This window comes from Ictidomys tridecemlineatus, chromosome 1, assembly GCF_052094955.1.
Source record: "Ictidomys tridecemlineatus isolate mIctTri1 chromosome 1, mIctTri1.hap1, whole genome shotgun sequence".
NCBI classification, from domain to species: domain Eukaryota; kingdom Metazoa; phylum Chordata; class Mammalia; order Rodentia; family Sciuridae; genus Ictidomys; species Ictidomys tridecemlineatus.
In genome coordinates this window covers 181,627,215-181,641,418 of record NC_135477.1, presented here as the reverse complement: position 1 = coordinate 181,641,418, position 14,204 = coordinate 181,627,215, and the positions used below count along the sequence as shown (strand labels likewise).

The 14,204-nt window shown below is 57.6% G+C and overlaps 1 protein-coding gene across 2 annotated transcripts in view; it reads left to right on the top strand.

The window, feature by feature from the left end:
- Positions 1–14,204, top strand: part of Sh3pxd2b (SH3 and PX domains 2B) — a 74,183-nt gene that overhangs the window by 19,512 nt on the left and 40,467 nt on the right. For both annotated transcript variants that reach the window (XM_078052435.1, XM_078052434.1), the window contains exons 2-3: positions 2,908–2,988; positions 10,907–10,982. In XM_078052435.1, the coding sequence (XP_077908561.1) occupies positions 2,908–2,988; positions 10,907–10,982 (157 nt within the window). The remainder of the gene's footprint in view (positions 1–2,907; positions 2,989–10,906; positions 10,983–14,204) is intronic.

Sequence of the window (14,204 nt, the reverse complement as noted above, 5' to 3'; positions counted from 1 at the left end):
CAACTACTGAGCTGCATCCCCTGCCCTTTTAATTTTTCATTTTGAGACAGGGTCTCACTGAGTTGCTGAGGCTGCTGTGAACTCATAATCCTCCTGCCTCAGCCTCCCGAGCCCCTGGGATCACAGCCAGGGCACCCAGCTCAGCTCGTTCTTCTTTATGTCTGATAATGCTCTTCACGCACATATTTCCTTTATCCATGATGTGCTGATGGTGCCTTGGCTCATGCCGGGAAGTGGCTCTGCAGGTGTCTCTGGGGTGCCCTGGCTCTAATTCCCTGAAGCACACCCCCAGGCCGGTCCTTCGGGATCAGGTTTGTTTGACAGTTTGACTCCCATGCTCCTTCCCTAGCACCGAACTGGTTCACACCCCCCAACAGTGTGGAAGGCTTCCCTTCCCCGCGTCCTCACAGTGTCGTGTGGTGGTTTTCTGTTTTGTTCTGTTTGTGGTGACTGCCAGGCGTTCTGACTGGAGTGAGTCAGAGCCTCGGTGCCGTTTTGATTTGTGTTTCCCAGATGGTGAAAGAGGTTGGGCGTTTTTCATGTATTTGTTGGCCGTCCCTAGTTCCTCTTTGGGGAATCACCTGTTCAGTTCATTTGCCCGCTGATCGAATCGTCTGTGTTTTGGTTTTCAGTTTCCTGAGTTCTCCACGTCTTCTGGACATTGAGCCTCTTCTGAGAGAGCTGAGCAGGGACGGCCCCCTGCAGGCCATCCCTCCACTCTGCTGATGGCCTCCTGGGCTGGCAGACGCTCCTCAGCTGGCCGGCCCCACTTGTCCATCTCAGTCCTTGCTGTTGTGTCCTGAGCTGTTGAGTCCTCTTCAGGAAGTCCTTGTCTGGCCCGTGTCCTGAAGTGCTTCCCTGTGTTCTCTAGCAGTTTCGGAGGTTCAGGACTTAATCTCTAGGTCTTTGATTCCTCTGGAGAGATGGGACCTGGCTTGGTTCTGCCTAAGGAGCTGTAGCACTCTTGGCCGGGAGGCTCCTGCTGTAGCCTGTTTCTGGCACTTTGGCCCCGAGTCGATGGCTGTGGCCGAGTGGGCCTATCTCCGTGTCTGTTCTGTAGGTCACATGCCTGTTGCTCTATGGTGGGTTTTGCAGTCAGGCCCTGCGATGGCCTTAGCATTGCCCTTTTTGCTCGGGATTGATTGCTTTAGCTACTCAGGGCCTTTGATCTTCCCCGTGAATTTCAGGATTACTTTTCTAGTTCTGTGAGTGGCGTCCTTGGTCCTTCAGTGGGGTTCGCACTGAATCCATAGGTTGCTTTCGGTAGCAAGGCCGTTTTTACAGCACCCCACCAGCTCACCACGGGGTGGGTGGGGCTGCCACCCTCCAGGTGGCTCTAGTTCCATCTTCAGCTTTGTGATTCTCATAGTCGAGGTCTTCCACCTCCTTGGTCAGGGTTAGTCCTCGGTGTTTTTTTAAGTTCCTGATTTCTTTCTTAGGAAGTTCATTGTTGGTGTACAGAAAAGCCACTGGTTTTCCTGTGTTGATTTTGTGGTCTGCTATACTAATTTGCTAAATTTATCAGATCTACGATGCCATTATTTTTTGCACTTTTGGGCTTTTTGTTGGTGGTTTGCGATTTATGATGGCCCCTGCACAGTGCTCAGGTGCCATCTGGGTTCCTGATGGGCCCCACATGTGTGTGAGAGAAGCCTGGTTCAAGCACGAGTCCTGGGGCCACGGCCGTGAGCTCAGAGTTTGAGGATGCACGGTGGGTATTAAATAGGGCTCCTTGCACAGAAACACACATGCAAAAAAGCCGTGTAGGATCACATGATGCAAATAGCAGGACTCGGAGGACCCCGACCCTGCATCTCTCCAGGGGTAACGATGGAGCATCTGTCAATCAGTATTCTTGGTGACACTGTAGAAAGTGGGTGCTGGGAATCATGAGAGGTAGGGGTGTGAGTGTGTGTGTGTGCGTGCCTAGATGTTCGTGTACTTTGAGTTTAATTACATGCTGCTATTCCTTGGTCTCTGTTGGGATTGGATCCATGATCCTCGAAGCTATCAAAGTCCTCAATGCTCAGATGAAAGAATGTAGTATTTACACACAATCTTCGTGCTTTGACCCACCTCCACAGGGCTTGTGGTCTCTAAGGTCAGTGTCGGTGCTGTGTCAGTTCTTGCCATCCTGTGTCATCGAGAGAGTAAGGACAGAATTTTCCGTCTGCAGAGGTGGACCCTGTGGACACACAGGGCCAGCCGTGATGCGTTTGAGGTGGAGAGTCCATTGTGTCCCTGGTGAACTTTCCCCGTAGGTCAGAATTGTCTTAGTTGCACAAAAGCCCTCAATGCACCAAAAGGGGAATGAGGCAGAAAGCCCAGGCCCTTGTCATGCGCCATAGAAGCCACAAGCAGTGTGGGTGACACACGATCCCCAACCTTGATTCTGTCAAGGGGAAGGGGAAGAAGCCAGTCTTGTCAACCCAGTTCACAGAAACACTGGGACGGGAGGGGGACAGTGACATGGCCGCATCCTCACTGATGGGCAGGGCAGCATGGCTCTGCCTGCGGGGACTCTAAGGTGGCCAGGGGCCACCCTCCACACTTGACACCACTTCATCCTTGGCACCAGTCTGACCCTGCGGTTGGTGCCCTCCTTCTGAGGGGGCAGCTGGGCTCGGAGAGGGCTAGGAGCCTCCAGCCCACCTCAGCAGGGCTGCCGTGGAGACCGGGTCTGCCCTGGGCCTTGAGCTCCCCAGATTCCCAGGACCAAGGACCCTGGCTCCCTTCGTTTTGTGGGTAGGTCATTGTCACAGAGCAGATTCTGGAATCCCAGGAGTCCGAGGTAGAGGGGCTGGCGTCTGGACACCCCTGGCAGGAGGACGAGGGCAGGAGAGTCGGAGAACCATCAAACTCCGTCTTAAGACGCCTGGTGTTGACACTGTCTGTCCCTCCCCGCAGGTCTACATCATCCGCGTCACGTGGTCCAGCGGCTCCACCGAGGCCATTTACCGGCGCTACAGCAAGTTCTTCGACCTGCAGGTGAGGACTCGGGTCCTGCTGGGCTGCGGGTGGGCAGGGGTTCCTTGGCCACTGTGCACTGTGGCTGGAGGGTCTGGACTCTCTACTTCCTAGACTTAGACGTGTGTCACTTCCCCCGCCGGCACCGTGCCTCATGCTGTGTGCTCTGAGGGGCAGCGCTGTGGGCTGTTGCAGGAGGACCGGGGCCTTCCTGTGTGGCTCTGCAGCTCCCTCTTGAACTGGGTTTTGAATGCCAATTCATTTGCTGGTGAGCTCAGCTTGTTGGGTGCAGCTGGGCTCTTGGGGCCGCTGGGCTCTGAGTCCAGCCCCATCTCTGGCCCACCTCAGCCTCTCCCTCCACACTCAGCTCCTGAAATGCCCCGTGTTCCTTGACCCGCCCTCGCCGGGCCTTTGTACCTGCAGAGTCTCACCTGGAACATTCCCAGCCCCTCCTGAGCCACTGCTTGACTTGGGCAGCTCCTCATGGCACTCATCCTCTGGAAAGCCTGTCTGACTCTCCCCAGCCAGCAAGAGCCACCTGCGCCCCACGGGCCTGCGGGCTTCTCTGTGTTGACTGCCTGTCTGGGGCCCAGTGTCCCCAGTGATGTTCCCCTCTAGGTGACAGCAGTCATGGGCAGAGGCACAGTCATAGGCAGAGGTACATCTGCCCCAGCCTTTCTCTTTGATATTCTGCTCAATGCCCAGCTCACAGTGCCCAGCAGGCAGTGTTTGGTGGACGGATGGACGGATGAGTCAGTGGACCAACACCACGTGCACCTGTGGTCTCAGCATCCCCCATCCCAGGAGGGCAGAGCAGTCCTGACCTCTGGGCCAGCAGCGCCATCTCAGCCAGGAAGGCAGGCAACTCAGAGCAGGTGTGAGAAGCGCTGGCCCTCAGGTCGGGCTGGGATAGAGCTCTTCAGGAAGCCTCTGCCTCAGGGGTGAGGGCCGGGGGAACTTGCCCAGCTTTCTGTCTGCTGCAGAGAGGTGAGGTCTTCCCTCCAGTGTGTCACTCGGGACACTTCTTTTCCAAGTGGCAGAACCAACTCAGATTTGCCAGAGTGAGCTGGTGTAGCTGAATGACCTAGCAGCATAGGCCTCCTGGGCTTCAGGCATGGCTGCATCAGGAACTCCCACAGCGTCTGCCTGCCTCTCCCTCCTTCCACACTCCCTCTTCTGCCATGTAGGCCTCGTGCTCAGACCCCTGGGGCTGTGAAGTGGCTCCCGCAGCTGCAGCACACACTGGGTACGAGGGAGAAGTTAAGGTCACATCTCAGAGGCCCAGCAAGCGCGCCGTGTGCCCCAGGCTCATCTCCACCCAGTCAGCATGAGAGAGTGGTTGGACAGCCAGCTTCCCTGAGTCCCTGGAGTCCTAGGGTGTGGACTGAGACCTGGACAGAGGTGGCTCCAGACACAGCCATGATCAGAGGTTAGGTAGCTGGGCACCAGAGGACAGGCCCCGGCCCTGCCCCATCTTGTCCCTTCTCCTCGTGGATCTCTGGCAGCTCTGGTGATGTTAATGGCAGACATCCTTGCTCCTGAGGATGTCACACAGACAGCTGTCAGAGCCCGTGTCCTACCCAGGAGGGGAGGAAAGATGTGCTACTGACGGGTTTCTCCAGCACCACTGGGCAACCCTGCCGCCTTCAGAAGACCCTGGAAGTGCGGCATCCCACAAAGCAGTTGAGATGCCAGTTGCTTAGTGATTTAAGATGGAGTGAACTCGGTTTTGTTCAGCAGCGAGCAGCCAGACCAGACATTATGATTCTCTTCTGCTCTGCTGCAAGCGTCAGGTAAATAGAACAACAAAGAGGACCCGTGGTCGAGATGCTGGGGTGCCATCTAAAATGACGTGGCGGGACCAAACCCCAAGGCCAGAGGCCCGGGCCCAGGGTCAGCCCTGCACAGACACGCCTTGCCCGGTGACGTGCCGGGGAGGGCTGAGCCAGGGTCTGACCACAGCTCTTCCTGACACTGGCCCCCGGCTCCCCTCCAGCCCTGACTCAACTTTATTCTGACCAGAACTTGCAAGTTAGGTTTCTTCCCAGCTCAGCATAATTGGTGGCAGTTGGGGGTTTGCTGTCACATAAATGGTTGCCCAGCCCTCTGGCCCAACGCAGCACTGTCCTCCAGAGGCCGCGCCCAGCCGAGCCGGCTTTAAGGAGTCCCAGATGGGCAGCCGCGGCGGAGAGTCACGGGATTTCTGGGGTCCTCGTCACCCTGGGAACAGCCTTCCCCACCCAGAGGGAAGCAGACGAGGTCAGCCAGGGCCGCAGCTGTTCCTCATGATGGGCGGGAGGCAGCCCAGAGGGGCCGCGACGCCCCGTAGATGATTTCATGATTCCGCCGCCCTCCTCCCCTCTGGCCCCACGCCTTGGTGTTTTCAGAAGTAACTTGGCTCAGAGAGAGTGGGGAGGGCCGAGGCCTCGCCGAGGGGCAGCCTGGCCAGCGTGTTGTAATGGAAAAGTAGAGGGTTCAGTCAGGAGGCCCGGGCCCAGCCGCCCACTAGCTGTGTGGCCTTGGGCACCCCCTTAACCCCTCTGTGCCTGATGGCAGCAGAAGCAGCAGGCGTTTCCAGAGCACTGGATGAGGGACCCATTCTGCTCGATATCTAGATGTAGCCACTCATTTAATCCTCATGACAAGCTTGTCACATTACACAGATGAGGATCTAAACAGCCTGGCACCATCACCAGCCCCTCTGTCTGCAACCCAGAAAGGTGCCCTCATCTGCCCAAGGTCACGCAGCTGGTGAGCGTCGGAACTACTCAGACTTGGGGCTGGATGGGTGACCCCAGAGTCCACCCTCTTGGCCATGTTGGTCCCCACTGCTGTATCCCAAGGTTCTGATGAGTTAAAATTGATAGTTGTGTCCAGGAGAGGCCGAGACCAGACACAGCAGATAGCCAGGAGTCACCAGGGGCTAGGAGGGGGACAGGGAGACCCTGCTTACGGGACTTTGGGGGTAATGAATGTTCTAGATGCAGATGCCAGGCCTCATGTGTGGACATGTGGATATACTAAAGACCTCTGCTAGCTTCTAGAGGGTGACTTTAGGGTACACAGCGTCCCCATTCTCTGTGCAGTGATGGTGTACACACAGGCTCTCCCGCTCTCCCACCAGTGGTGTCCGCTGTTGGGACTGGCGGTGGGGCGCGGTGGCTGCTGGGAGTTAGCTGCAGGCGGAGCGGGTGGTGGTGCAGGTTGTTAAGATCCTGGGCTTTGGAATGAGGAGGACTAGGCTTTGATCCAGACCCTCCCTTCCTAGCTGCCTCGAGGTCCTGATTTAGTCAGAACCATCCCGGGGCAGGTGACGGGAGCCCAGTCGAGGTGGGTTATTCAGACAGCACCTTCATTACCCAGTGGACTGAGAAATCCTGGGGCCCTTGGCTTCAGGTGAGGACCAGCGTGTCTAGGAGGGCTTGTCTTCCTCCACTGTTGATTTTCTCGTGCCCAGGCCAGGAGGGACGGCATGGTGGCAGCCACAGCTCTGGGCTCTAGCTAACAGACCAGCACAGTGATGTCAGGGAACAGAGAAGCCCCTCCCCAGCAACTGGAGCAAATCTTATTGGCTCATCTTGGGTCACATGATCAGGTCATCAGGGTCAGCCAGGGACTGAAACAGAGTCAGCTCCCTGCCCTGCCGATGTGCCTAGACCCAAGGGTGGACATCAGGGATTCCCCAGTGGACATCAGGGAAATAGGCGGTAGGTGACAGAAAACCATAAATTGTCCTCTCTCCCTACAGAACGGGCAGAGTCTACTCTGCAGAGGGTGCTTCTGCCCAGACCATGAGTCTTTGCAAACAAGCCTTAGATGCGAGGACCACTTTGCCCTTTGCCATGTAACCTTTGACCTCTGTTAGTCAGAGGTCTGTTGTATCCCCAGGTCATGGCCATCGGTGAAGCCAGGGCCTCCCTCACACAAGGTAGCTAAAAATTTGCTGACCTAGACCCTGGACTGGCACGGGGACCTGATGAGCTTCTACATTCTGAGGCTCTCTGTGCAGTGGGGACGTATTACCCCAGTAGGTCCAGGTCAGGGTGCTCCCAGGGGACCTCTGACCACCTCTCACCAGGTCAGGGTGCTCCCAGGAGACCTCTGACCACCTCTCACCAGGTCAGGGTGCTCCCAGGAGACCTCTGACCACCTCTCACCAGGTCAGGGTATTCCCAGGGAACCTCTTGCCACCTCTCACCAGTGGCCTTCTTAGAGGGCTGGCCTCCTGGTGGAGGTGCAGCCTGAACCGGTCTTGACAGTGGACAGGGAGTTGGCCTCCACCTAGTGGGTAGGACACTCCCAGCAGGGCGGCTGGAGTCTGAGCTGGGCTTCTGCAGAGCAGGTGGGACACAGCCACTGCGTCACTCTGTCTGCCAGGGAGCGCTGTCTGGGGCGGAGCACCAGCTGCGTCTGTAGCAGGAGCACACCTAGGGGAAGTCCCTGCATGGGGTCCAGGGAGGCCTTGCAGCCCCCTGCTGCCCCCATGCCACGCCGCAGGACAGCGGGCACGCCAGGGCACAGGTGCAGCTGTCTGGAGGGCATCAGATCCATCACAGGGCGCAGCTGCCTCTTGGTCTGTGCCTTCCTCCCATCGGGCACAGAGAGGCCTGTCCCCAGTCGCTCAGCCAGCGTCATGTCCTGTCTCAGTGGGAACAGGACTGAGAGCCTGGTTGTCCCAAGCTCTCGACAGTGTGACAGTCCCCAGCGCATCTTTTGGAGGGTTTTCTTCTGTCGCTCTGGGGGTGGGCATGGGCCTGTCAGGACCGTTCTTCCTCAGCAGGCAGCCTGGCCCTGCTGGGCGAGTCCCAGAGACCCGGCCAATACCAGCCTGAGGCGCTGGGGCCACATCTGTCCCCAAACCGCCTTTCCTTGAGTTGGACACGTTCTCCTCCCAGACGGCCCTTCTGAGATGGGAGGTGCCACCAGCCCTCGGTGCTCCCTGGAGGGAAGTCTTTGTCCCTGCCTTAGTGAGGGTGCAGAGCTAAGCTAACACATGGTCGTCTTTTTCCACCCTCTGTGCGATTCCTTCTTTCTGAAACAGCAAGAGACCTGATGGCCTTGGGCAGTGGCGTCTGGACGCACAGCCAGGCCTTGGTGTGGCTCCCTGGCAGCTTCTCTTCTCCTGGGCGGCGGCTGACCAAGCCAGCGAAGCACGTTTTGAAATTCTGCTCTTCTGTTGCACTGCTTTTTGAGTGTTTGGAAGCCCTGGGGGCCAGTGGCCACATGCTGGAGAGTGCAGACGAGGCCAGCCCCTGGCTCCCCAGCCACGCTCACCTGGGCCAGAGCGAGTCGGAACAGGCCGAGGGTGGCTTCCCAAGACCAGTCCCTGGGGGGGATTCTGGATGGGCACTCAGGGGAGCCCCAATCTGGGAGTGTTCGTCTGGGTGCATGGGTAGGGAGCCGTGCATTCTTCAAAAACACGTTTCCCCCGATGGTGTCTCCGCACTATCTCCACAAACAGATCTGCGGAGGGAAAAGCACTTAGAGCAGCAGGACCCACAGGTCTGCAGTCCCTGCCCCCGAGCCAGCGGATCCCCGCGCCCTACCCACAGGCTAGGGCCTGGAACTGACCTCAGTTCAGCTGGGTTTCATGTTCATATGACCCTCTGAGGCCACCTCAGAGTGACCTCGGGGAAGGCGAATGGGCCTCAGTAGAGGTGCTGGGCCGGCTGCACCCCTGCTGCACCCCGTGACCCTGGTAAGGCCACTGCCCTCTCTGCTCCCCTCGCCCTCTCCTGTGACTTGGGACCTAGGGTCCGTATCCTGGGCTTGCTGCAAAGGTCAGATGAACTCGTGTGTGAGTTGCTCGTCGACGGCTGCCCGGTGTAGCAGTGGTCACAACACCATTCTGTGTGAGTGATCTGAATATCATTCATCAGGGTTATTTGGCAACATCTCTTGAAGCTGCTGCCCCCAAACTTATCTCTGTTGCAATCATTCATTAGCCATTTTTAAAAATTAATCAACTTTATGTTTTAGAATTATGTTTAGGTTCGTAGCAAAGTCTACTGGAAAGTGCAGAGCATTCCTATATCCCCGCCCCGCCCCCACAGTGTCCACACTGTCAGTATCTGGTTCTCCCAATTTTTATTGAGTTCCTACTATGTGCTGGTGTTGAAGAGCTCTTAAACTCCAGAAAGAAATCCTTCCTCTTCCAGACAGGGCCCTGAGTGGCCTCACCAGTCTCTGAAGGACAGTGGACCAAGTATTACCCCGTCACCACGCAGGACAGAACAGGGCCAATGATTGAAAGCTACAAGTAAAACCACAGGCTACAGGGCTAGGAGGGTTTGCCCAGCACCCCTGAGGCCCTGCATGCTGCCCTCGGCACAGGGAAAAACCCACAGCTGAGGTGTCGAGCCAGGCTGCTGGCCAAGCCCGTACCTCCCGGCAGCCCTGCGATGCCCTGCCAGGCCGAGGCTGGCCACCTCTCCGGGGCCGGGTGTTAAACAGCTCAGAAGGGCAGGAACCCAGCCTGAGAAAACCAACCAGCTTCTTCATAACCGTCTCATAGCACCAAGGGTGGGGCGGTACCCGTGGCATGTGAGTGTCAATCTCTGGCCCTTCTGCCTTGTTGGCCACTGCCTGGGCAGATTTCTTCCTGGATATTAATGTCCATGCTCAAGGTGTGACCTGAGGACTCCATGAGGGCATGTGTGTGTAAGTGTGTGTGTGTGTATGAGTGTGTGTGTGTATGTGAGTGTATATGTTGCTGGGGATCGAACCCAGGGCCTCACGAATGCTAGGCAAGCACGCTACCACTGAGCCACGTGGCCAGGCAGGGCTTGAAGACCTAGTGCATGCCTGGCTAGGCCTGATGCTCAGCGGAGCCTTCTGTTCCACCTGGGGAACTGCTGTTCCTTCCAGAAGGCCTGCAATTAACTAACCTCATTTCTCCCCAACTTTTCCAAGCTTCTTTGATTCTATCAGAGAGACAGATCTGGAGAGGCAGAGTGACCTTTTCCTTGAAATGCAAGGACAGGCACATTTTTCACCTGCCAAACATTACTTTGGGAGGCTCAGGACTCTCTCACCGTCTGCTTTGACTTCTTGACCCATGTACTAGTCAGGATAGCTCAGGATATGCTGCTATAACAAGTGACCTCATGAGACAACTGGGCGTATTGTTGGATCTTACTCCAGCAACATGGCCATCAGAGGTGTTGAGGACTCTGGACCCTCCCTTCAGGACCCCAGCTGGCAGAGAAGTCATTCTCAGGAGTGTGGCCAGTCCCCCTGGCAGAGAGAAACAGAAAATGGTAAATAGGTACCAGTTATGAATCTCCATCTTTGCACAGAGGGAATCAGTGGCAGACCCTTGGGTTTGGGATACTGGGTGAGGTGATCCACATTCACGCCTCAGGGCACTGAAAGGCTTCCATGTGTCATAGTCTGTCCCCATTCCTGCTTCTCCCCACCCGTCCCATGGTGCCTCCAACGCTACCTGCAGTTACCAGGGTACAGCTCAGTCTCCTCCAGACTCTGTGTCTTCACTGCAGTCCCCACACGTCCAGCCCGGCCAGGCCTGATACTGTCTGCTGAGCCACTGGGCCGCTCTTGGGTCCGGCATACATGGTCATAGACCTAATCAGTCCTGTTGTGGTTTGTTCTTCAACACAACCTAGCAGCTCTAGGAAGCAGGATGATTCCCATCCCTGAAATTCTGGGGCCTCTGAGGGTGCTGTTTGCATGTCCTTCAAATCCAAGGGCCGGAAGCCCCAGGGAAACCAAGAAAGGTCCTGCAGCCCCGAGCCTTCACAGTCTGCAGCTTGGACGTAAAGAATGGTTTGGGGGCCCCAGACCAGCTGGAGTGGCCTTCTCCATGGGGTCTGAAAAGCTGGACAGAGCAAACTCTGGGTATCACGTAATTCCTTTGAAAGGTCAGAGGCGCACGGACTGTGCTCCGAGAGGTCTGAGGTTTGGTGTTCTCTACCTTCAGATGCAGATGTTGGACAAGTTTCCCATGGAAGGAGGGCAGAAGGACCCCAAGCAGCGCATCATCCCCTTTCTGCCAGGTAGGCCACCTGCACCATCAGAGGGGATGCCGGGGCCACAGAGCAGCTCCAGGCCTCTCAGGGCAGCTCGCAAGCTCCTCCTCCGTCATCGGGGAACACTGTCCCACTGACCAGAGTACCCGGGACACGGGCCCCACACACTGTTTCCTAGGCCCACGACTGGGCCTCATGTCCACCTCCAAACGGGAATGGTCAATGGCGCTGCCCTGGAGCGTAGCTCCCTGCTTGGCTGCTGGGCTCTTTTCTGCTCCGCATCTCAGACGCAGCTCAGCAGCCCTGAGCGACCCATTCACCCCTCACAGCTCAGCAGGCGGCGTCCAGGCTGGCTCCTGGGTTCTCTGTTTAGGGCCTTAGGAGGCCAACGTCCAGGTGTCGGCTGGGCTGAGGCATGACCTGGTGTCTGGGGAACACACGGCCCACCTCAGTCACCTTGTGGCACATCCCACTTGCCTGTGGGCTGTCTGCTGACCCTCGGTGTCTGCCCATGCTCATTGGGCCCACCACAGGGCAGCGAGTCTTGGCTGTGCTTCAGATCCCTTCGACGTCCCCATCTGCCAGTTGGAGAGCACTGTCTGCCTAGAGGGCTCGCGCCATTTATTGACTGTCCAAGACGGGCCAATTGCTAGACACCTTCAGTCCCCAGCCACCCTATAGGGCTGGCATTCCTGAGCCCAGAGCACAGATGAGGAAACTGAGGCTCAGAAGAGGGCAGAGCTGGGGTTCAGATGCAGGTGGGCGGGCCTGGCTGGCCCCGCAGGTCACACCTACACTTGAGCCACCTGGCCCCACTCCCAGGACCCCCTACTCAAATCCTGGGCTCAAGAGACCTTGCTCCATCTTCAGCCTCCCAGTGGCTAGGGCTACAGGCCACCGTGGGGCTTCACCTCCTCTGAGTGACAGCCGTTGAGTTTTCTCTTCATTCACAAGTTAGAGCTGATCAAGGGACTTCAGTGATGGGACAGGAGGTGTAAATGCATGGAGGTGGCCAGGGGACACTGGCCAGGGGTCATTGACTCGTGATTGTTTCTACACACAGATGGTCAGCAGCGATCACCCCCCAGTCACAGGGGTTACAGCTAAAGGGCTGCATAGGTCTCCTTCCTATTTCAGATGAGGAAACTGCCACTGGGTCACATGAGCATCTGTCCTCCCGACCCACCATCCAGGGAGCCAATGGTCTTCAGAGGCCAGCAGCCTGGGCAGGTGTAGAGACAGGGCTAGACGGTTTGTCCGGCCCCCTCCTGGGAGCAGCGTTGCCTGAAGCTCACACATCTAGTCCCACCCGACCCTGGGGAAGCCCATGGAGCAGGCGCATCTGACCGACAGGCCTCCAGCCTGTGGCTTAGAGCAGGGCCACGCCCGCTGGGCCTCAGTTTCCACTGCTTTAAGGCTGAGCCTTGGCTTCACGAGGCTCAACTTGTGGCCGGGGTAGGTTTTCTGTAGACAGGGTCCTGGGACATTCCTTAGGGGTTCTATGGCTGCCTGTGTCGGGGCTACCCTTAAGTGACCAAGACCTGGAGTGATAAGTGACTTTCAAGTTAAACGGGGCTCTGAATACAGGGATTTCTTCAAGAAAGGAAAGGAAAGAGTCAGCGCTTTTTTCCTGCATAAAAGGCAAAAGCAGCTCTGGAAAAGCTCCCCAAGAGGAGGACTGGCCTGGCCCCCAGCTGGCCCTCTCCCAGCTCTAGAGCTTTGGTGGTTACGTAACCCTGTCCCACCCAAGAATTAGCCAAGACACTGCTCTCCACAACTTGGCCCCTTTGTCCCCGCTCAAGGCACCCCTTGTAGCTTGCAGAGGTCCCCTTGGGCCCCAGAACCCTGGCACGTCCCTTCTGAGCCCATCTCCTGCTCCTCCCAGAGGCCCGGGCCCAGGGCAGGGGAGCACAGTCCCCTCTCCTTGGGGTCACTTTCTGTGCAGACTGCCATGTCAGCAGGACAAAGGCAAGTCTCATGTGAGCACAAAGGCAGGGGGAGGGGCCAGCCCCGGTTTCCATCCCAGCAGGAGCCCAGAGCCAACTTGGCAGAGGAGGCCGCTTGAAAAATAAGAAGTACAGTTTGGCTTCCTCCACCAAGTGAGCGAGCGGAGTCCTCGTCCCAGAACACCCTTTCCACGCCAGCGAGGCAGCAGGCGCCCCTCTTCCCAGAGCCACAGGGAAGCAGCAGGGGCCGCTGCCCCTCAGGCCCTCCACCAGGGAGGTGCTGGCCCAGGAGGCTCTGGCCGCAGGGCCCTGCCCCTGTCCTGCACGCCACTCTGCTGTGGGGAAGGGCCCTTGGCTTGCCAGAGGCTGGGCTTTAAGCAGCCCGGGGCAGAGGAAAATCCCATGCTCTTATTTGCAAAGTGCCACGCAGCGTATTCTAGACGGCTTCAAAGAAAGAAAAACCAGTCATGAGTCCTTTGTGCGCACCTACTAAGGGCCAGCCCAGTGCCGGGAGTGTCCTAGACCAAGTGTCCTTCCAAGAACAAGGGCTGCTTTCCCATCTTACAGAGGAGACAGAGGCTCTGAGAGGACCACACTCCTCAAGGCCTCAGCAGCAGAGGCTGGGTTGGGCCTGTGGCCTCCCCAGCAGGCCCTGTCCCATGCCCTTGCTGGGACTGGAGTGGAGCTTTTGTCCTGGGTCACACGCCCAGGGAACCCTGGAGGTGCCTGGGGTTTCTGTCCTGAGCCGTGGGTAGATCCTCAGCCCTGAGTAGTTGTTGTTGTGGTGGTTGTTTTCTTTTTTGTAGCTGTGATGGACACAGTACCTTCATTTTATTCGTTCATTTTTATGTGGTGCTGAGGGTCCAGCCCAGGGCCTCACACATGCGAGCCAAGAGCTCTGCCGCTGAGCCCCCGCCCCAGCCCCACCTGGAGTTCCTAAGTGGTCAGTGACCAGGGGCCAGCAGTGGCCCCGTGCTGATTGTCAGGGTCTGAGCCTGTGCACAAGCTGTCAGCGAGAGGCCTGGTCACCGCCCTCTCCGTCCCCTGAGCCACAGTGTGGGCCAAAATGGAGCCACACTCTTTGTGTCCCCCCCCCCTGCCTGGAGACACACGGAAGGGCACTTGCCACGCAGGTTCCCCACACGGTCCTGGTTTCTCCCAAAGGTGGGGACACTCCTAGGGGTTCTGGATGGCAGGAGTCCCACCCACGGGGACCCGTGAGATGGGGAGTGGGTCCTCGGTGGTTACAGTGAGGGCCCCGGCTGGGCCTGGGTCTGAGCCTAGGGTACTGGACCTTCTGCAG